Below are 22590 nucleotides of genomic sequence, written 5' to 3'. Positions count from 1 at the left end.
GTTTGAAACTATTGTTGACATCTTGGCAATAGCATCACACTAACCAGTTTACTTATTTTTATGGGATTCCTGAGACCTAAGAGAATTTTCATTCCATTATTGTGCTAATAATAACTATCATAGAACGATGGCCTAATTTGTTTGCCAACATAGAGTAACCTAAATCTCATGCACTGATTTTTCTGCTCATGTGAATGAAAACAAGTATATTGTAACTACCTAAGAGTCCACTGGCACCCCGGAGTCACTGAAAGTTAGTGTACAGATGCTGGAACTGTGTTTACATGTGACAGCTCAGATGCTGTGACCTTGCTGGTTATGGCAACAGAGACCTTAGGAGAGGCTCAGTTGTCTTGCTGCTTGACAGGGTAAGTTAACTTGCATGAAGGTCTGCAGCGTAAAAGATGTCCTAATGCTGACCCATGTTTAGTGTGCCTTAGATCATAGTCCTCAAAGAAGATTTCCAAAGGCAGTGCCAGACCAGATGAGCATAACGATAGCATAGGGCCACAGCTTTGCTGAAGCAGCTGTTCCTGTTGGCCATATAAACACTCTCACCTTGTGGCTGGGGCACTCAGGGAACCCAAATTCCAGTTCTTGTTCCAAAGACCCCTTGTGTGGACTTTCCTAATAACACAGAAAAAAGCCTCCTGCTGATGGGAGGGGCTTGACACCCGCGACGCCCCACTTCCCACGCAAGTGTCTTGGCCACTAATTTGAAACTATGCTGCCAGGGTAAATGGATAGGTAGCAGGGTTAAGTTTGTGGCTTTCATGGTTACTTTTCTGGTCCTAGGTGCTTAAGTTCTGCTGAGTCAGGCACTTAACATCTTTGTAGCTCTGTCATGCACTGAGATTTTCAAATGCAACTACACAGTGTAGATACCTACATACTTTTCAGAGTTAGGCTCTTGCACTGCTTGAGTGTGTTTGAAAAATTGGTCCCAGGTCTCTGAGGGTAAACAGAATGCTAGCTCCGACTCCTTTGAGTTTGTACGTTTTATAGAACAAGAAGTATTTTCTAGGTCAGAAGAGCTTTGCTCAGACATCTTAGTTGTGGAGCAAATAGATTTTGCTTCATATATAAGAGGTGTATTATTTAAGTCTTGTTTGAAATACTTGCTTCATTTTATTCCTGGTACTGTTTGATCTTATAATCATTGGACTTGTATACAGTGGGAAATTACAGTTGTTAGAACCTGCTAATGAACATGATTAACTGAGCATGTACTGCAGATAAGGACATTTGTTTGGTCTCATGACAGCTCGTCACTGCCTACATTAAGTGTGTGTCTAAGCTGGAGAGTTCGCCTCTGACTAAATCAAGTATCAAATTGCTAGTTAAGCTAGGTGATGTGAGCGTAAATGGTAGCCAAAGCACTCCAGTGTTGTTTGTGCTTATATACCTCCCCACCAAGTGCCTGCCACTATTTTATTCAAAATTTTGTGCATGAGAACTGAAGAACCAGCAGCCCTAGTGTTTGTAAATGCAGATATTTCCTGGCATTTTTGATCTTATTACCTGTTTGGTTTTTGTTAGGAAACTGAATTTATCTGGCAGACTGAGCCCTGGAGTGTTTAGTCATGCCTTTCATTTGCAGTAGATGACAGAAAACATACCTTTTACTCTGTTTTTGCACATTCAGGCTTTTGGAAAAATCTTGAGAGCTGAATAAAATTTGTTTTATGACTTGTGGTTGATAGCTGATCAATAATCTGATCTGCATTGTGTGAGCTTCCTTCAAAATTCCCATTAGTTCTGTGCATTTTTGCTTTCGTTTCTAGGGTTGCTGGACTATGGTATTTTTTCACAGATTTCACTTTCTTACTTCGAAAGAAAACTCCTTCTTTTTATTCTTTGTAACGTCTAAACAATAAAACCTGAAAAAAAGCAAATTAGAATAAATGTATAATGATCCACATCCTTTGTTTACACATTTTAAATTAGATTTGCTCATAAAGCGATTATTTTCAGTAAAAGGTTTACTTTACACTGAAGGCAGACAGATATAAAGATTAGATTAGTCTAGTTACATCACCTATAACTGTAGATAACCCAGTATCTTTTCTGATTACTGAATATGAACACTAGTAATATAAATGGACAAATGTGTCTAAAATAATTAGAAGTATTTTGCTAAACAGCCAATATCTGCTTGCAGTTGTAGTACAGATTTTCAGTAGAAAATTGATTTATGCAAACTAAAGGGCTAAAATGGCTTAGAAACAGATTTTGTCACTTTAGTCATAAAGGGCAGTTATCACCTTACTCAATTTGGGCTAAAAAATCCCTAGTTGATTTTCAGTAGAAAAACTCAGACAAACTGGAGGATGCAAGCAAGGACTAGATGATCCACAGAGGTCCCTTCCAACCCCTACCATTCTGTGATTCTGTGATTCTGTGAAAAGCAAGAGTAAAGCCTAGTATATCCAGCATTTATTCATCTGTGTGCATATTCTATTTCTTTCTTCTAGAAAGAAAATGCAAAAAGCTTTATTAGTCAATCACCTTTTAAACACCTTTTCTTCAGATCTTATAAAGTTTCTTCTCATTTTTGTATCCCCAGTCTTTTTTTTTTGCTCCTTCTTGCTTTTTGTCATAGTTGTGTGATATATTTTGGAACAGGACATGATGCATCTGTCCATAAGAAGTGAAAATTTCTGTGCCTAAGTAAAGAAGTTATCGGTGTACATTTCTGAAAAAAAGTTACAGCTCTCAATTTATTGATAATTTAATACAGTGAATACAGAGATTAAAGCAGTTATTCTACCAACAAATGCATCCAGTGCCTGAGACCTTGTGTTTCTGTAGTCTGTAGTCTAGGACCTGAGCTAAGCTGATAGAACTACAGAGAGCAGGACAGCTGGGAATTTGGGACATCGCGTGTGAAGTTGGTAGGGCAGGTGGGTTTACGCTGCGTGAGTCAGGTGTTTTGTGGCCTGGGAACATGTTTCGTTGACTGTGTGATGACAGGGAAGCTGTTCTAGACATAAGACCTGATGCCAACCTCATGTTATGTGAGTTTTACATTGCTAAAATCAATGAACTTCTGTAGACTCACACCTGATTTACCACAGCGAAGTAAATGTAGTTGAGGAAGGAGCAAATTTAAAAGTGAGTGCAACTGGGCCAGGCAAAAGCTTGTAGACCAAATCTAGGCCAAGTCATAGAGCAGTGTCTTGAAAGCAAAATATAGCAACTCAAGATCCTTCTTTCTCTCTTTGATGTGTGCTCTGTGCTTTTGTGAGTGGCTAACGAGCTCTGTGCAATGCTGCCAGTATTGAATGTTGCTGATTTTGCACAGAATTGCAATATATGACCCACTGGAAGGATCAGGCTGAAGAAGAAATAATAGCAAAGAGGATAAGCAGCTCAGGCATTCATCTTTATGCAATATTGCTGGGTGTTCACCTTACTTTTGACCTTGGCATAATAGTTGAAGTAATTAATGTATATGGCAGATACTATAAGTGATGAAGGCACTCAAAAAGAATATTTTGTTTGGTGTGATTTAAAGAATGCAGTCATGGCATTCCCCGAATCTGGGTAACAGTCATCCTCACTTAGCTTACAGTTATATTTATCGATATTTCTGAGTTTGTAGTTTTTAGTTCAAATTCCATAGTTACCAGTTGATCATTTCAAGTTAGTTTAGAGCCAAATAAAATTTCAGGTGATTTCAAAAAGGGAATTTCACATTAATAACATGTGAAGATAGACATTCGCAGACTGGAGCAAGTTCAGTGTGGGGCCCCCAGGGAGGTCAGGGGCTGAAGTTCTTGCCTTGCAAACAGACTGAGCAAGTGGGGCTGGTTCAGCCCTGAAGAAGAGGGAGGACCTCACAACAGCCCTCAGTACCTACAGAGGGGTCAGAGCCAGGCTCTTCACAGTGCCACATGATGTCAGGACATGAGACAACAGACACAAGCTGCAACAAGAGAGGTTCAGAGTGGCTATAGGGAGGAACTTTCTCCCCATGGGGCAGTGGGGGAGTGGTGCTGGCTGTCCAGGGAGGCTGTGCCATCTCTGTCGAGGGGTGTTTCCAGACCAGACTGGACACAGCCCTGAGCAACCGGGTCTGACCGTGCAGCTGGCCTTGCTGTGAGCAGAATGTTGGACTACAACCATAGAATCGTAGAATGGTTTGGATTGGAAGGGACCTTAAAGACCATCTAGTTCCAAACCCCTGCCATGGGCAGGGACAACCTTCCACTAGACCAGGCTGCTCAAAGCCCCATCCAGCCTGGCCTTGAACGGTTTCAGGGAGGGGACCGCCACAGCTTCTCTGAGCAACCTGTGCCAGTGCCTCACCACCCTCATAGTAAAGAATTTCTTTCTTATATCTAATCTAAATCTGCCCTCTTTTAGTTTAAAACCATTCCACTTTACCTATCATTGCACGCCCTTGTAAAAAGTCACTCTCCAGGTTTCTTGTAGGCTCCCTTCAGGTACCACAGTTCCCTCAGCTGCTCCTTGTAAGACTTGTTCTCTAGACCCCTCACTAGTCTTGTTGCCCTTCTTTGGACGCACTCTAGCCACTCAGCATTCTTGTAGTGAGGAGCCCAAAACTGAGCGTAATATTCGAGGTGTGGCCTCACCAGTGCCGAGTACAGGGGTGCGGTCACCTCCCTACTCCTGCTGGCCACACTATTCCTGACACAAGCCAGGATGCTGTTGGCCTTCTTGGCCACCTGGGCACCCTGCTGGCTCATGTTCAGCCGGCTGTCGACCAACACCCAAGGTCCTTTTCCACTGCGCAGCTTTCCAGCCACTCTTCCCCACGCCTGCAGCGTTGCATGGGGCTGTTGTGAGCCAAGTGCAGGACGCAGCACTTGGCCTTGTTGAACCTCACACAGTTGGCCTTGGCCCGTTGATCCAGTCTGTCCAGATCTCTCTGCAGAGCCTTCCTACCCTCAAGCAGATCGACACTCCTGCTGAACTTGGTGTCATCTGCAAACTGACTGAGTGTACACTTGATCCCCTCATCCAGATCATCGATAAAGATGTTAAACAGAACTGGCCCCAAAACCGAGCCCTGGGGAACATCGCTCATGACCGGCCGCCAGCTGGATTTAACTCCCTTCACCACCACTCTCTGGGCTCGGCCAGCCAGCCAGTTTTGTACTGAGCGAAGTGTACACCCACCCAGTCCATGAGCAGCTAGTTTCTCCAGGAGGATGCTGTGAGGAACAGTGTCAATGACTTTGCTAAAGTCTAGATAGGCAACATCCACAGACTTTCCCTCATCTGCTAAGCAGGTCACCTGGTCATAGAAGGAGATCAGGTTGGTCAAGCAGCATCGACCTTGCATAAACCCATGCTGGCTGGGCCTGATTCCCTGGTTGTCCTGTGTGTGCTGCATGATGGTGCTCAAGATGAATCACTCCATAACCTTCCCTGGCACCAAGGTGAGGCTGACAGGCCTGTAGTTCCCGGGATACTCCTTCTGGCCCTTCTGTAGATGGGCTAGCTTCCAGTCAACTGGGACTTCCCTGGTTAGCTAGGACTGCTAATAGATGATGGAAAGTGGCTTCGTGAGCACATCCGCCAGCTCCTTCAGCACCCGTGGGTGGATCCCCTCTGGCCCCATAGACTTGTGTGTGTCTATGTGGTGTAGCAGGTCACTAACCATTTCCCCTTGGATTTTGGGGGTTTCTTTCTGCTCCCCATCCCTGTCTTCCTGCTCAGGGGGCTGGATATCCAGAGAAAAACTTCTCTTACTGTTAAAGTCTGAGCCAAAGAAGGCATTAAGTACGTCAGCCTTTTCCTTATCCTTTGCCACTGAATTTCCCCCCCACTCCAACAGAGGATGAAGATTCTCCTTCACCCTCCTTTTGTTGCTAATGTATTTATAGAAATATTTTTTATTGTCTTTTATGGTAGTAGCCAGGCTAAGTTCTAGTTGGGCTTTGGCTCTTCTAACTTTTGCCCTGCATAACCTCACAATATCCTTGTAGTCCTCCTGAGTGGCCTGCCCCTTTTTCTAAAGGACATAAACTCTCCTTTTTTCCTGAATTCCAACCAAAGCTTTCTGTTCAGCCTGGCCAGTCTTATTCCCCGCCGGCTCATCTTTCGGCACGTGGGGATGGACTGCTCCTGCGCCTTTAAGACTTCCTCCCTGAAGACTGTCCAGCCTTCCTGGACTCCTTTGCCCTTCAGGGCTGCCTCCCAAGGGACTCTGTCAATGAATCTCCTAAACAGGCCAAAGTCTGCCCTCCAGAAGTCCAAGGTGGTGGTTCTGCTAACCCCCCTCCATGAGAACAAGGGCCAGCAATCGTGAGACTTCCCCCAGCTGCTTATAGAATATTTCATCTGCCTCTTCATCCTGGTTGGGTGGTCTGTAATAGACTCCCACCGTGATATCTGCCTCATTGGCCTTCCCCCTGATCTTTGCCCATAAACACTCAACCCTGTCATCACCATTGTCAAGCTCTAGACAATTGAAACACTCCCTAACATACAAGGCTACCCCACCACCTCTCCTTCCTTGCCTATCCCTTCTGGAGAGTTTATAGCCGTCCATTGCAGCACTCCAGTTGTGTGAGTCGTCCCACCGTGTTTCCGTGACGGCCACTGTATCATAGTTTTCCTGCTGCATGATGGCTTCCAGCTCCTCCTGTTTGTTGCCCATGCTGCATACATTGGTGTAGATGCAGTTCAGCTGGGCTGTTGATCTTGCGCCCTTTCTGGGGGGAGAAGCCTAAGTTCCTGTGTGACCATTCTCAGGCGCTTCTGTGGTTTCTAACACCTCAATAACCCTTGTGTCTTTGCTGCCACATGGGTCTCCATCCCCTACTTCCACTGAGACGGCAGACCGAAGGACCTCGTGAGCACACTTTCCCTTGCACGTTGGTGTGCCAGTCCCAGGTTTATCTCTAGCAAGCCTGTTATTGTCCCTTTCCACCTTCAAATCTGGTTTAAGTCTCTTTCAGTCAGCCCTGCAAACTCCTGCACAAGGATCCTTTTCTCCCTTTGAGACAGGTGTACCCTGTCTGTCACCAGCAGGCCTGGTGTTATGTAAACCAACCCATTATCAAAGAACTGAAAATCCCACCAGTGACACCAGGCCCAGAGCCAGGTGTTTTGAGTTTGTCCAGGAGCTCCTTGTTCAGCCATGCAGGCCTCCTGGCGTTTTTGCCCACCTTCCTCTTTGTTGGGATGCATTGCTCCTGAACTTGGAGGACGTGATCCTTGAATATTAACCAGCTTTCTTGGGCCCCTCTTCACTCTAGGGCTTTATCCCATGGTGCTCTACTGAGCACATCCCCAAAGAGGCCAGAGTCTGCTGTCCTGAAGCCCATGGTAGTGGGCTTGCTGTGCATCCTCCACACTGCCCTAAGGATCTTGAACTCCACCATGTCATGGTCACTGCAGCCAAGGCTGCCCTTGAGCTTCACATTTCCCACCAGCCCCTCCTTGTTGATGAGAACAAGGTCCAGCACAGCACCACTCCTTTTGGCCCTTCGATCACTTGGAGAAGGAAGCTATCGTCAATGCATTCCAAGAACCTCCTGGATTGCTTATGCCCTGCTGTGTTGTCCCTCTGACAGATACCGGGCTGGCTGAAGTGCCCCACGAGGACCAGGGCTTGTGAACATGACGCTGATCCTATCTGTCTATAGAGAGTCTCATCTGCTGGGTCTTCCTGGTTGAGTGGCCTGTAGCAGACCCCAACTATAATGTCACCAGTCCCTGCCCTGCCTTTAATCCTGACACGTAAGTTCTCGGTCAGCTCCTCATCCATCCACAGGTGGAGCTCCATGCACTCCAGCTGGTCACTGACATAGAGGGCAACATCGCCTCCTTGTCTCCCATGCCTGTCCTTCCTAAAGAGCCTGTATCCTTCCATTCCAGTGCTCCAGTCATAGAAGCCACCCCACCACGTCTCTGCGGTGCCAGTAAAATCATAGCCCTGCAGGCGTGCACATGTCTCTAAGTCCTCTTGTTTATTCCCCATGCTGTGTGCGTTTGCATTGAGGCATTTCAGTTTGGCCCCCAATGAAGCTGACTTACTGGCTGGAGTTCCTTTGTTCTGCCCTTCAAGTGCTCTCCTGCTGACCTGTGATCTTTAGTTTAAAGCCCTCTTCATCAGCTTGAGAAGCCTGTGACCAAAGATGCTCTTCCCCCCATCAGCCCCTGGTAGTCCAGGTTTCTCAAAGCGATTCCCATGGTCTAAGTAACCAAACCCCTGGCTGTGGCACCAGTCCTGTAGCCATTTGTTGATTTGCCAGATTCAACTGGCCCTTTAAACCCTTTCCATTTGGCTGGGAGGGTTGATGAAAAAACTGCCTGCACTCCAGAGTCCCTCACCACCTCTCCCAGGGCTCTGTAATCCTTCTTGATGCTCCTCAGGCTGCTCCTGGCTGTATTGTTGGTGCCCACGTGAAACAGCAGCAGTGGCTAATAGTGGACTGTACAAGGCTTGATAGTCTCTCAGCAACGTCCCTGATAGGAGCCCCGAGTAAGCATCACACCTCTCTAGAGAGTACATCAGATTGGCAAATGGGTGCCTCTGTACCCCTCAGGAGAGAGTCACCACCTGCTATCACCGTCGCCTGTTCTTAGTTGTGCTGGTTGTTACATGGGGAGCAGGTCGGGCTGCCTTACTCGGCTCCAGCGTCTCTCCTGATGTGACGGGCCTGTCCTCTTCAGTCTGTAGAGCAGCGAAGCAGGTTCTGCAAGGGCACCTCAGGCTTTGAGAGAAGTCTCTTCCTCCTGCTGGTCCTTGCTGTTGCAAGCTTCCATTCTCCTGCATTGTCGGCCCCTTGCCCTTCTGTGTGCACCGGTGGGGGAGTTTTTGACTGTTTGGCTATGGGCTGTGGGTCCACTGCAGACTGCGCTTGGAACCAGCCTGAGTTGAGACCTCCTGAGCTCCTGCTTAGCGTGGGTTATCCAATGGTCCTATGTCCACATTGTGTATATGAGCCAGGGTTCTGACCTGCCAAGCCAGCTATCTTGGACAGTATGTCCCAAAGATTTGTTTGAAAAATCAAATGGCGCTCTTCAAGCTCATTTCCATGTGCTTTCTAAAGGAAGGAGAGGCTTGCATTACTGCGGACACAAACTGTTTAGCTGTGAAAGTTTGGGTATTGGTCAGATGTATCTTTGTAATGAAGTTCTATTCCGTGTAGAGTGGAGAGTTTTACTGAATAGTAATGAAGTATAGTTTTATAAGATTAGTTTGGTGGGTTTGGGGTTTTTTTTTTGATTAGGGTTTTATTTTTTCCCTCCTCTAAATAATAGTAGAAGGTTAAAATTTTTTTATTGTATTTTTTGTGAATTGGGGTAATTTTATAACCTTTCCACTGAGTTGTTATGCAGACACATAGTGTAACAGCTTGAGGAAGGCTAGATTAGGAAGTTGGGCTACTCACAGTCATACTTGGAGTTTCATAGCTGTGAGAGTCCTGCTTTAACACAAGGCAGTGGACAGTCATAAAGGTCAAGACAGGGAATGCAATGGCCTAGGCTTGCTAAAAAAATAGGATGAATGTGAGTCCAAACGGAGATTTGATATATTCAGTGTGGATTCACTACTTGCCACACCAGAAAGTTGCATCAAAGTCACTTTGATAACAGGGAACTGTGCCCCTTTGTACAGTGTAAAGGTACCTCTTTGCATATGTTTCAGACCAGTGTGACACAGTGTAGTTATAGAAATATGTATAAAAAGGAGATCTCATAACTCTCATTAAAGCCTGGATCTGTTTTTGAAAAAATAATTTTCCCTTCTTAATTTGTTTCAGTATCCAACTTTTTATAGTAGAACAATGAGCTGCTTCTCTTTTGTTCTCAATGTGTGTTCGGTCCATCCTCTAGATCCACTCCAAATCAATGGTTTTCTGTCCTTCACAATTTGTGGACACTCTGGATTCCTTAGAGCAGTAAAAATTTTAGTTTTGTAAAGAAAGTTCTGATGTCCCATGCCTAGTTATCTTTCACAGATTCTGCAGAGGTAACTGCTGGACCCCTGTGGTCTTGCTTGGACCAGTACTGTGCAGTTTTGAAAACCACTGCCAGATCTAGATTTTTTAAATAAATGGAACACTGTCAGACTTCAAATTTCTCAACAGATTTTGATGTGTCCGTAATACCAAGTTTTTATTTTGCAGTTCTGAATGCAGATATTTTACTGTTTTAACACGGTTCTATTGTAAAGCAAATACAGACCATTTGATACAGCTGCATGGTCTACCAATATCCAGGGAACCTCAGTTTTTAATCTCTGCAGTGGACCTTCTGCTTACTGCTGCTGCTCAGGCACCCTCTTGCTCTTGTATTGCCTGACCCATGTGCAGCTTGCCTTTCCTGTTTTATACTGTGAAGCTGCTTGCACGATTTGGCCTGCTTCCAGGCAACCAGGCGGTTAAAAGGACATGAGTAGTCCCTAAGCTTATTGGTTTACAGACTAAAAGAGGCACTATTAAAGGGAATTTGAACCCAAAGGGTTTGTTTGAGCTGGAAATTTCAAAGCTTTAATGTTTTAAATAGGCATGTGAGTTCCTATCCTTGGCTTTTGCTAGCATGACTTCAAAATCCCAGCTGACGTTATGAAGATTTTTAATACTACATTTCAAATGCTTTCTTCTCACCTATTGTAAACTAAAGTACACGTAAAATATCACATAATCATGAAGACAAAAGATGTCTTTTGCTTGCTTTCTTTTTTAATCTGTTCAATCAAGTCATTTTTTGAGGAATGGATATGAGGAGAACAATGCATCATAAGATAGTCCCATTGGTCTGCTAGGCACTTGGAGGGGGCTGCTTGTTAAACTGCTAAATAAAAATGTAATTTGGGATGATTTTTCTGCTTCTTGTGTATCTACCCTCTGTTTGGCTATTGCTGTATTATCTCTACCAGAACAATTAATCCCTTTGGGCCTATAAAACTCTGTATTTTTGCCTTCAGAATAGAGCAGATTGTACCAGATGACAACCTCCATACATAGACAACATATTGATACGTATATATTGTATGTCAGGAGAAAAGTATAGATGTGTTAAATACAGCTTGATATTGATCTGTTTACTCAGTTATGTTATAAGTTCTCTGATTACTTATCATTTGCATTCTTGATTATGAGAAATATTTTGTGAGTAAACAGTCTCTCACATACCTCCTTAATTTCTAGGACTCCAGGTTTATCAAAGGTAAAAGAAACTTTCCTTGATGTTAAAATTTTTCCTCTTGTTAAAATTTGAAATTGAGTCATTTAAATGATAATGAATCAAGTACTAATGGGAAATAAATTTCCTAATTAGCTGAAATAGTAAGATAGGAAATGCTGTGGTAATATAAACCAGGTTCTGTCACACGCTGCTGCTTACTGCAGTGACATTTAATTCTCTGCTGAAACAGAAGAGCTGTACTTTTCAGAAAGTTCTACGTAAAGCTAAACTACAGGGAAATAGCATGTACAGTTCTGATAATTTCACATAATCAAGTTTCAATCATTTTTCAAACAGTAAATGAGAAATAAAAAGAAATATTTATGCAAACAACAAAGATTGTAAGTGGTAAGGGACACTGAAATGTATCTGGAAGAAAACAAACAATATTAAAGTAATACAGTTCTAGTATCTTTAGCTTGCTTTCCATCTTTGCTGCCAGTATACCTTTAAAATTAAGTGGAAGATCTCAGTATATTCAAAATGACTATGTATGCATTCAGAAGACTAAGTTGTAGGTAGAAGTAATAACATTTATAGGACCAAAATAGTTGAAAAAATCAGGTAATCTTTCAGGCACCTAAAACAGAAGCCCCAAGCTTTAAAGCTTACTACAAGTTGGGAACAATTGCTGAGAGATTAATTAGATTTTTAATGGTTAGGAAAAAAGTTCTGAAAAAAAGTTAGTTGACAGCAGTACAGTTAAGGTGATGCTAGTCATTAGGAAGGAAAGAGGAGTATTAAGCTGGTGGCCTCATAGGTAAAAGAGAGAAATAAGCAGTTTGTAGTTTGCAGAACCAAGAGAAGTTAGTTTGAGCCACTGGAACACGCTATGAAATCAATTTCTTCTGTTGAATCTGCGCTCTTGAACACATATCTTTCACATTTTCCTAGGCTGCCTAGCGTTAGAGCCGTTGTCTAAATAGCAGCTCTTGCCTCAGCTGCTGTTAAAACAGAAATAGGCAGTCTGTAATAGCTTCCTGCAGTTGACACATCTCTTATATCTGGGGTAATCAATCTGTGAGTCAACTGGTCTCATATCCCATCAAATCCTACCCCACCCAGTTTTTCATTTGCTTAGCTTCCGAAGGATAACCGGGTATTACTCATGTAGACAGCTCCTATCTTCGGAAGGGCTCCGAGTCGCTGCTCTTACCTGCTGTGCCTTGCTGTGGAGGTGTCCAGGCTGTTCAGGTTGCTCTGTGCTCTGCAGCGACTCGTGAGGCCCCGCGTCGCCTGCCTTCTGCCCCCCTTCCCTTCTGTAGGCTGACGGGGTCAGGTACGGGCGATGCTAGCAGAACGAAAGCACCGTGTTGCTGTCTGATCGTCAGCAGTAGCCTGGTGCACTGGTAGAGAAGAAGGGTCCTTGTCCACCTGTACTAAATTACAGTTTGTCTATGATGATTTGCCTGTGCCTTACCTTTGTATCACAGAGTGAATCTACCATTTCTTTGTTGACCTCCTGACTCAGTTAGGAAAATATTTCATTCTTTGCTTGGCGCATGCAGGTCTAGTGGTTACTCATAGCAGATTGTTTTGTGAAAGCTGTTTTTGCCCTCTTTCTTAAGTTTCCTTTATGACAGTCTTTTGTAGAGCATCTGAGCAACCTTTCCCCATATGGAAAGGTGATAAAGGAGAATCCCTTCCAGCCTCTCTGGCAGCCTTGGCTTGGGTAGCCAGTGTGATGTAAGGAAAAAGCAGATGGCACTCCGCATCCCGGACTGATGCTTCTTTTATCATTACCCATTTTGCATCATGTCTGCAAACCTCTCCTGCAGGAATTTATTCTTCTGGCTCTGGTATTCTCTTCTTAGATGGGCTGCAGCCCCTCTTGTGCCTCCTTACCCACTCATACTTCTGCAGGTGTCATCCGGGTCTTTTCCTCCGGGTCCTCTTCTCTGCCCTTGCTGTGGCTCTCTACAGGCCCTGCCGAGGCTACAGTCACCTGGGGTGTCTGTCAGCAGCAGCTGCTCCATGGTCCATCCTTTCCTCATGCCAAGGGGCACAGAGCAACCTGTTACTCCATTTGCTCCTGGGATTTTTAGGGCATCTCCTAGAAAGCGTGCCAGATGCGAAGGACGGGGCTTAGCCTACAGCCTGGACGAAAGGTGAAGTACGTCTTGCTAATGGCCATTGAAGAGGCTGGAACTGGAGTGTCAAGAGCCTGAGTCTTTCTCCTCCGTGTGAGCGATGCAGAGAGCAAGTGAGAGCGAGCAGGAGTTATTTCTCAGGGTCTATACCAAGACAGGCTTTTCTTGGGTGATCTTTGAGTGGCTGACAGGGCTGGTGTCAGGGCTGCTCTGTAACAACAGCACAATACAAAGTGAAGATAAATGTAGAGGTTAAATCTGGGCCTCTCTTTCTTGTAAGGCTAAAACCCTAAGCTGTCCAGGCCTTTGGACCTGATGTTTTCACTGAGGATGAAACAAACAGAGCAGCTGCAAGGTTAGAGAGTCACTCAATGCTGGTTCTTCAAAAGGAGCTTGGCAGCTGTGGTGCTTTTGTATTGGCAAGACGATTGTGTTTTATAAAATGGATTTACAGGCCTGTCCCTTTTTTTTTGTTCTGTATTCCATATCCATTTTGCCATTATTTGATTTGTTTTAGAGCCAGCGTGTGTCATTCACAGTGCCACCAAAGAGATGCTGTCTGGGCTTTTAGCGTAATCTTTATTCACCTCTGAGTCAAAGCCTTCTAAGTCTTCGCTTGTTCAGAAGTTCGAATTCAGACTTCAGGGTAAAGTTAAATGTAATCACTGTACTAAGTTAAATAAGAGAAGCAGCGTTTGTCATTGGCACTCATTATGGCTGTCATGCGGTGAAACTAAAGATTCGCAGAATAAATCAAATGTATCTACAATGTCACTTTATTCTAAATGCAATATTTTCTAAGAAAAGGTTTCCATCTTAATATGCACTTCATTGTAATTGGTTTCTGTCAACATGAAGTGAAATCATCTCATACCAATATGTCTGTTAATACTATTGATTTTATTACATGTAGAAGATGTCAAAATTCAGCTGTTAAGTAGCTTATAACCCTTACCAACACTGTGGCTTATTAGAAGGTTTACAAACCTGGTTGTGATTTTTTCAGTGAAAGTAGATTTAATGATATTGATATGAATGTAAGAAATAGGAAAGAGACTCTTTCTGTGTATAAAATACATTTGTATCTTGTTGCAGCCCGACTTTCTCTCCCCTGTGCCCAAGTTCTGATGCAGGTAAAGTGAACAGAGGAACAAAGTGTTCCCCTGAAACGCTGGAAGCAAGCCCTGTGGCTTGAGGGAGCTCGCTTTCTCTCTGACTTGCACTGCAAGAGTTCTCGATTTCTGTCTGTCCTTCAAGTTACTGGAAACCAATTAATAATGAAGTTGAGATACGGTTTTCGTGAAGTTTCTGTAAAATTTGCAAGTGAGAACTTTCTATAGAAAGACACCCCAAGATGTAATATTTAAGAACATTTTTATTGACTCTACTTTTCAGAGTTGGAGAGGAGCTCTTGTTAGAGGTGTGCTTGAAATATTTAGCAAGCAGTTGTGAGCTTCCTCCGTTCACCCTTTGGTGCAGTCCAGGTAGCTGTGATAAGCACAGTACAGTATGCAAAATCACAGAATCATAGAATCACAGAATGTTCGGGTTTGGGAGGGACCTCTGTGGGTCATCTAGTCCAACCCTCCTGCCGAAGCAGGGTCACCTACAGCAGGCTGCACAGGACCTTGTCCAGGTGGATCTTGAATATCTCCAGAGAAGGAGACTCCACAACCTCCCTGGGCAGCCTGTTCCAGTGCTCCGTCACCCTCAGAGGGAAGAAATTCTTCCTCATGTTCAGCTGGAACTTCCTATGCTTCAGTTTGTGCCCATTGCCCCTTGTCCTGTCGCTGGGCACCACTGAAAAGAGCTTGGCCCCATCCTCCTGACACCCACCCTTCAGATATTTGTAAGTATATATTAGGTCCCCTCGCAGCCTTCTCTTCTTCAGGCTGAACAAGCCCAGCTCCCTCAGCCTCTCCTCGTAGGAGAGATGTTCCAGTCCCCTCACCATCCTTGTAGCCCTCCGCTGGACACTCTCCAGTAGCTCCTCATCTTTCTTGAACTGGGGAGCCCAAAGCTGGACAGAGTACTCCAGGCCTCACTAGGGCAGTGTAGAGGGGAAGGAGAACGTCCCTCGACCTGCTGGCCACACTCCTCCTAATGCACCCCAGGATGCCATTGGCCTTCTTGGCAGCCAGGGCACACTGCTGGCTCATGGTTAACCTGTCGTTCACTAGGACACCCAGGTCCCTCTCCACAGAGCTGCTCTCCAGCAGGTCCGCCCCAAGCCTGTACTGATGCATGAGGTTGTTCCTCCCCAGGTGCAGGACCCTGCATTTGCCTTTGTTGAACCTCATCAGGTTCCTCTCTGCCCAACTTTGCAGCCTGTCCAGGTCACGCTGAATGGCAGCACAGCCTTCTGGTGTATCTACCACACCTCCCAGTTTGGTATCATCAGTAAACTTGCTGAGGGTACATTCTAACTCTTCATCCAGGTCATTGATGAAGAAGTTAAACAAATCCTGCCAACAGGCAGAGTGTGGATTTAGCCCTAACCTGCCATACTTGTGCAGTTCCTTGGCAGCCCTGAGAATGGATAGAGTGGGTTGATGTGTGCCCGTAAAATACCACATGAATATGGAAACTCGATGTCCCTCGTAAAGGTCTGGGACCTGGAAAATAATTATGGAACAAACTAGATTATAGCTAAATCATTTCAGTAAAGATATGCCATAATCCTCCTAGTTTATTTCATAGAGAAAACTAATTACATTCATTTGAGCCATGACAAAAGACAATAGCTTTTATAGTGGATAAGCCCTATTTATTTCTGTCTGGAGATTCAAAACATTGTTTTACAGAATAATGATCTTTTGTTTTGACAGAAACCCTTAAACACATAAGCATATGACAAAGTTTTGTTTTCATTTTTGAAGACTATCAACATCAAGTAACTTTCTTGGGGGGATTTTTAAATTGTTACATGAAAAAAAAAGGCTTTTCCTGAAGGATTAAAGAAATTAATTGGTATTGAACTATTGAAATTGCTCAGATGATAGCATAAAAATGGAAGTGAATTGCAAAGGGTGAGAATTTCCAGAGAGATCAGGAACATGAAAGTTGGCACTACAAGTGAAGTTGCTGGGATTTTTGGAATAATGCTGTGAATTTCTCTTTCATAGTTTCAGAAAATGCTGTGTGCTTATCACCCTAGGCCTTTTTTTCAGGTCTTTCCTTTGCGAAGGAAAGGCTTCTCACAGAGAGAGGAAGCGCTCTGTCATTTGATAATGACGGTGCAGGGAGGAAGTTCAGGTTGCTACTCCTGTCTGTCATCTGAATTTCTGCTAAACAGATTATAATGAGCACTGGATAAATTTTTTTGTGGATTAGTCCTTCCGCTTGGCCACCTATCTCAAATTACCTATTAATTTTGTAATCAAGTTCATAATTGGTGGGTTGGACCGATTTCTGTTTGTAGTTATGCTTATGTGACACCTGCTTGCAGTGCTGGAAATCGCTGATAGTGTCCAAATATAGAATCTGTCTGTTTGTTTCTCATACCATGATAGATCTAATCTTTTTTCATGGGTGAACTGCTAAGATTTTTTAAAAAACATAAATATTTGAAGAGTTCTGATGAAAATTACTGCCTGCAAATTGCAAGCAGTCACTGGTTTGCTTTGCCTCTGCTTTTCAGCCTCTCATATTATTCACCGAGTCCAACTTTAGCTTTGCCTGCTTGTTAAACCATCCCCAGCTTTGACTTGGAGCCTTTTCCTCTGCAACAAACTGCCAGCCTTTCTTCATCTGTGAGCCTAGTAAGGCCACCAAAGAGAACATAATTTTTTCATACCTGGCTTCTAGTATCTTAATTTTATTCCATAATATTACCTAGTATTCATTCTAATATTCGATAATTAAGCTCAGATACTATTTTTGAGTCTGATTATAAGATGCCTTGTAAAATAGAGTACAATTTTCCTGGGCTGTGTTGTTTCATTTGTTACTCTTATTCATAAAGAACTATGAAACATGGCTTTCTCTTTTTAAACAGGCTGGTTAAGGTTTCTTATGTAGTAGACAGCCAGGTATGAAAGTAAGTCTAAAATGAAAAAATGGTGAAGCTTTGAATTGATGAACTTGAAATTTATGGGGATTTCTTATCTGGTGAACTAAACTGAGCTGCTTGATTGGTAGTCTATGAGGAACCAAGAATGGGAGAAAAAAGATCTAAGTATGCATAAAAGAGGATCAGCTTTATTAGGAAAGGCAAAAATGATTCTGTAGTTGAGACTCAGGTGATCTGAATAGGCTTAATAAAAGCTTCTTTAAATGATGGAATAAATATGTATTAATATGTACTGAAATCTGTAAGGAAGAATCTCTTAAAGGGGATATGTAGAATCATCTGTATTCATAATCATTAGGTGTCATAGAAGTTTTTAAAAGAACAACTAGCTAAAGTGCTAAAATGATCTAAAATACATACAAGGTAATAATATATCATTGGCTTTGCTGCAGACCAGTCCAGACATAAATCATCTGTTAAGACTTCTGAATATTTTCATCTTTAATCCTGATATATCACCATTAAGAGCACTAGCTTTCTGCTACTGTCTGTATCACTGATGAAAGATATATTACCTGTATTTGCAGTGATAAAGGACTTTTGGAAATCTTTTTTAAGATGCCATGTGAATCTCAAAACTGCTACTATGTCTTAACTGGATTAAGATATAGCAGCTTCTTTAAAGTCTTGAATATTTTGAATATCAAGAAATACACACCGGCTAACAAAGTGCTATTTGTATTTGCAGACACAGCCTTTGCTTGCCTCAATATTTCTGCTTTTTTTCTTTTTTTTTTTTCCCAGGACACAGTATAGAACTATGATAGCAACTGGAGGTGTCATAACAGGACTGGCTGCCTTAAAAAGGCAAGACTCTGCCAGATCTCAGCAGCATGTAAATCTTGCAACAGCACCAGCTTCTGAGGAGAAGAAACCAGTTAGACGCCGGCCCAGGGCAGATGTAGTAATTGTCAGGGGCAAAATCCGCCTCTATTCTCCATCGGGATTCTTCCTTGTTTTGGGAGTGCTTATCGCATTCTTGGGAATTGCAATGGCCATCCTTGGATACTGGCCCCAAAAGGAACAGCTTTTAGGATCTGAAGATAATCTATCTGTAAATGCAACCCAGGTCCTGAGAAGCCAAGGAAGCGTTTTACTTCGTTTCTTTGAACAACATGTGCACTCGGATAAGATGAAAATGCTGGGCCCTTTTACTATGGGCATTGGAATCTTCATTTTTATTTGCGCAAATGCCATTTTGCATGAAAACCGTGACAAGGAAACGAAAATCATACACATGAGAGACATATACTCCACTGTAATAGACATCCACACCCTGAGGATCAAGGAACAAAAGCAGCTGAGTGGTGCCTTCACTGACTTGTTAGGGGAAGGAGAACTCAGGCACAGCGGGAACTCATGTGCATCACGACTGGCTGCGAACACGGTTGCACCTTTGTCTGGCCTCAAGAGTACTTTTAGAATGGATAGTTCTGCTGAAGAAGATGAGATTATCCTAAATGAAGGTAGGACCACTGGTAGCCTCCTGCCACCTCTGCTGACTGAGCAATCTGGTTCAGTCTTTGGACTTCACCCTCACTCCAGCAAGGCTTCAGATGACAAAAACGCTAGCTCTATAAAGTGTGAAACAAAATCCATTGTATCATCTTCCATTAGTGCTTTCACACTGCCAGTAATTAAACTGAATAACTGTGTTATTGATGAGCCTAGTATAGACAACATAACTGAGGACTCGGAGATCGCTAGGAGTCGGTCCAGAAATCTGTCAATGGATTCTCTGGCCATTCCACTAACTGATACCAATGAATCCTACAGACCGGCTGCTACCATGCTGCAGCGACACAATTCATTTGTGAACACTCCATCCGATCAGTTCAAATCTTCTATGACTCTCGGACCAAGCTCAGGAAAGCTTTTATCCCCTGGTGCTGCCAGGAAACAGTTTGGATCCAACACATCTTTGCATCTATTGTCTTCACATTCCAAGTCCCTGGACTTGGACAGGGGTCCATCTACGCTCACCGTCCAAGCTGAGCAAAGGAAACACCCCAGCTGGCCCAGACTGGATCGGAGCAACAGTAAAGGATATATGAAACTAGAAAACAAAGAGGACCCAATGGATAGGTTGCTTGTGCCACAAGCAGCAGTCAAGAAAGACTTTACTAATAAGGAAAAGCTTCTTATGATATCAAGATCTCATAATAATTTGAGTTTTGAACATGATGAGTTTTTGAGTAACAACCTGAAGCGAGGAACTTCTGAAACAAGGTTTTAATATTTAAACTGCAATTTAGAAGATGTCCTACAGTATTTTTTAAAAAAACATTTTGACAAGTGTTTCCTTTTCAGTGAGACTAGTACAAGCCTGTTTTTAACCAAATGCTTAATAGGCCATTAAAATTGGCTTGTGTGAACAGAGATCTTCATCTTTGTAATGCCAAGTTTTTTGTCTTAGTAACATACGGCTGCAATACTGTACATTGTCATTGCTCAGAGACTGAATCCAGTTTTTCCCAAGTCATTATTTCTTTTATTCTGTGTAAGCATGTTACTTTTTATCAGTTTGACTCCAGAAGCCTGCATTAGGAAAAAAGCTCCATTTACCTGTAAATTCTGTTTACTTAATGACTGCAAGAGTCTAAAAATGGTGCTTGCGGTCTAGAATGGGAAGTGAGCAGGAGCACATACTGGAATTGTCAAATCCAGGCCTTTATCCTAGGTGTTGTCTTTCACATACGGTACATCTCGGTAACTGCGGTCTTGCCATTGTCATTGTGAGAAACTTGTTTACGTATTGGGGGGAGTGGATAGAAAAGAGTGGATATAATTAAAACCATTTTTGTGAATTCATTGTAATTGGTCGAGTTGAGTGCCAGTGTTGTGAATTATTAACTATGCTTTGTACAATAATCTTTCTACATCCATTGTAATTTAATCCTGTAATTCTGGGAAAACATATATAAATTAAGGAATCTGAAAATTCTTCTGGGATTAGTTCTCTAAACCACTTTGATTGGCAGCAGTCTTACTATCAAAATACACATATTCAATTAAAATCATAGGGACATGATGAATGCCAGCAGGATTTTAGAAACATGGTGTATAATAAGATGATATTGTGACACGCATCTGAAGAGAATAATGGAAAATGAATATATTGCCTTTCATTACAATAGCAAGAAGCTAAAAAATAGATCTCTGTGTTCAAAATACTGATACAAAGCATACAATTTGATAAGTAGAATAACATAGTATGAAAGCCCCTTGCCTAAATTTTGATTTATATATTTCACAAAATTATTGATGTGATGGTTCGCTGGAGGCTGCGCTGTGGCAATTTGCATTACAAGAATTTGCAAAAGGAAATGACATTTAAAACAACGTTTTTCTCAGCAAAGCAAGCTTCACAGTTGACAGTTGTAGGCTATTGCTAAAGAAAATGAGAATCTGAATGTGCATACCAGAAGGTTTTCATGTATTTCATTAAGGTATTTAGGCCGTGATCCTGCCGTGACAGCCATGCTAGAGAATGTCACTTCAGGCTGCAAGGCTCACCTAACAGGATGTTTGGTCTTAATTGGTCGGTTTTGATATATTCACCTAACCTAAATACTCAGGAATTATTTTTAGTGGCTTTTCCCAAAAAGAATCAAACCTGTGAAAACGTCGTTGTTCTTCAATTACTTTGATTACGAAAGCTCAAAGATAAAAATACCCTCTCTTTTTTTTAATATTCAGCTCCATGTTTCAACTGTGCGATGTTTATGTATCAGGAGCATTACTTGCTCAGTGAGTTGAGGCATAGTGTTAACTGTTAGAACCTCAAGCCTATATATTGTAACAGAGTTGGCTAAATATTTTGCTATGAAGCTTTTAATAACTTCCTGGTTTGTGTTCTTAAGACATTTGCTATTTTTTGAAATAAAATAAAATGTCTATCTACATCTATCTGTTTTAAGACCTGTTTTTCCTCTATGATCTCAACTCTTCTGTATAATCAGCTATCGTAACATTGTATATAACATTGTGCTTAATATATTAGCCTGCCACTGGATATTTGGCTGTGACTAATTGATTTCAGTGACATCCCTACACATGTAAAGGCTGAATATTTATTTTTCCATGTAATGTGGAATGTATTCAAAGTGGTTTGGTTTTAAAGAAATTGTGTATAGAAAGAACATCCTGTTCTTTTTACTTTGGCCATGAGTATTCTTAGAAAAATGGAAAATGCTATTGAAGACGTGCATGATGTAAGCTTTTATTTCCTTAATAGCTACATTAAATCATAGCTTAAAAGTCTGTTTTTTGGGTACTATCATATGTGGGAATAGTGGTCCTTTTTTAAGTACAGCAGGGCGTGAGCTTTCAATTTTAACATAGATACTGGGTACTGAAAATTGTACTCGGTTTGGAGAAAGGTACTCACTTGGGAGACCAAGGTAAGGCTACTGCCTTAAAGCAAGAAACTGAAATAGCACCATAGAAAGAAACTCCATGGTTGACAGACCAACTACAAAAATATTCCCAAATTACCCAAAAATGGAATATTTCATTCAGATAATCACAGGACGATTGGGGTTGGAAGGGACCTCTGGAGGTCACCTTGTCCAACCCCCCCTGCTCAAGCAGGGCCACATGGAGCTGGTTGCTCAGGACCGTGTCCAGACGGTTTCTGGATAACCTCATGGAGGAAGACCCCACAGCCTCCCTCGGTGACCTGTGCCGGCACTTGGTCACCCTGACAGTAAAAGAGTGGTACCTGATGTTCAGAGGGACCTTCCTGTGTTCCAGTTTGTACCTGTTGCCTCTTGTCCTCTCACTGGGCACCAGGCTCTTTTCAGAGCCTGGCTCTATCCTCTTTGCACTCTCCCTTCAGGTATTTGTACACACTGATAAGAACCCCCCGAGCCTTCTCTTCTCTAGGCTGACCAGTCCCAGCTCTCTCAGCCATTCCTCACAGGAGAGATGCTCCAGTCCCTTCGTCACCCTTGTGGCCCTTCACAGGACTGGCTCCAGGATGTCCGTGTCTCTCATACTGAGGAGCCCAGCACTGGACCCAGCACTCCAGGTGTGGCCTCACCAGTGCCGTGTAGAGGGGAAGAATCCGCTCCCTCAAGGGTCATGTAGGACCTTGCGTCCTTCCATATTCCTTTGGTAGTTACAACTCAAGCTCAAGTCAGGAAAACTCGTAGGTGTTCAAAAGACCTGGACACTAGTCTTCGTGTATAGAAGTCAGAAACTGCGGTAGGGCAAAGATGTGTGAACCCTTTGCGATACATGAGGAGAGTTGGG

General features: G+C 43.0%; 1 protein-coding gene across 3 annotated transcripts in view; it reads left to right on the top strand.

The window, feature by feature from the left end:
* Nucleotides 1–21243, top strand: part of TMEM200A (transmembrane protein 200A) — a 62953-nt gene extending 41710 nt beyond the window's left edge. For all 3 annotated transcript variants that reach the window (XM_075446758.1, XM_075446773.1, XM_075446768.1), the window contains exon 2: nt 18079–21243. In XM_075446758.1, coding sequence (XP_075302873.1) covers nt 18095–19570 — 1476 coding nt within the window. In that variant the 5' untranslated portion in view covers nt 18079–18094 and the 3' untranslated portion in view covers nt 19571–21243. The remainder of the gene's footprint in view (nt 1–18078) is intronic.
* The last annotated feature ends 1347 nt before the right edge of the window (nt 21244–22590 follow it).

This window comes from Opisthocomus hoazin, chromosome 2 (genome assembly GCF_030867145.1).
Source record: "Opisthocomus hoazin isolate bOpiHoa1 chromosome 2, bOpiHoa1.hap1, whole genome shotgun sequence".
Taxonomy (NCBI): Eukaryota; Metazoa; Chordata; class Aves; order Opisthocomiformes; family Opisthocomidae; genus Opisthocomus; species Opisthocomus hoazin.
Note: the sequence above shows the minus strand (reverse complement) of the source record. Positions and strands in the feature narration are given on the sequence as shown.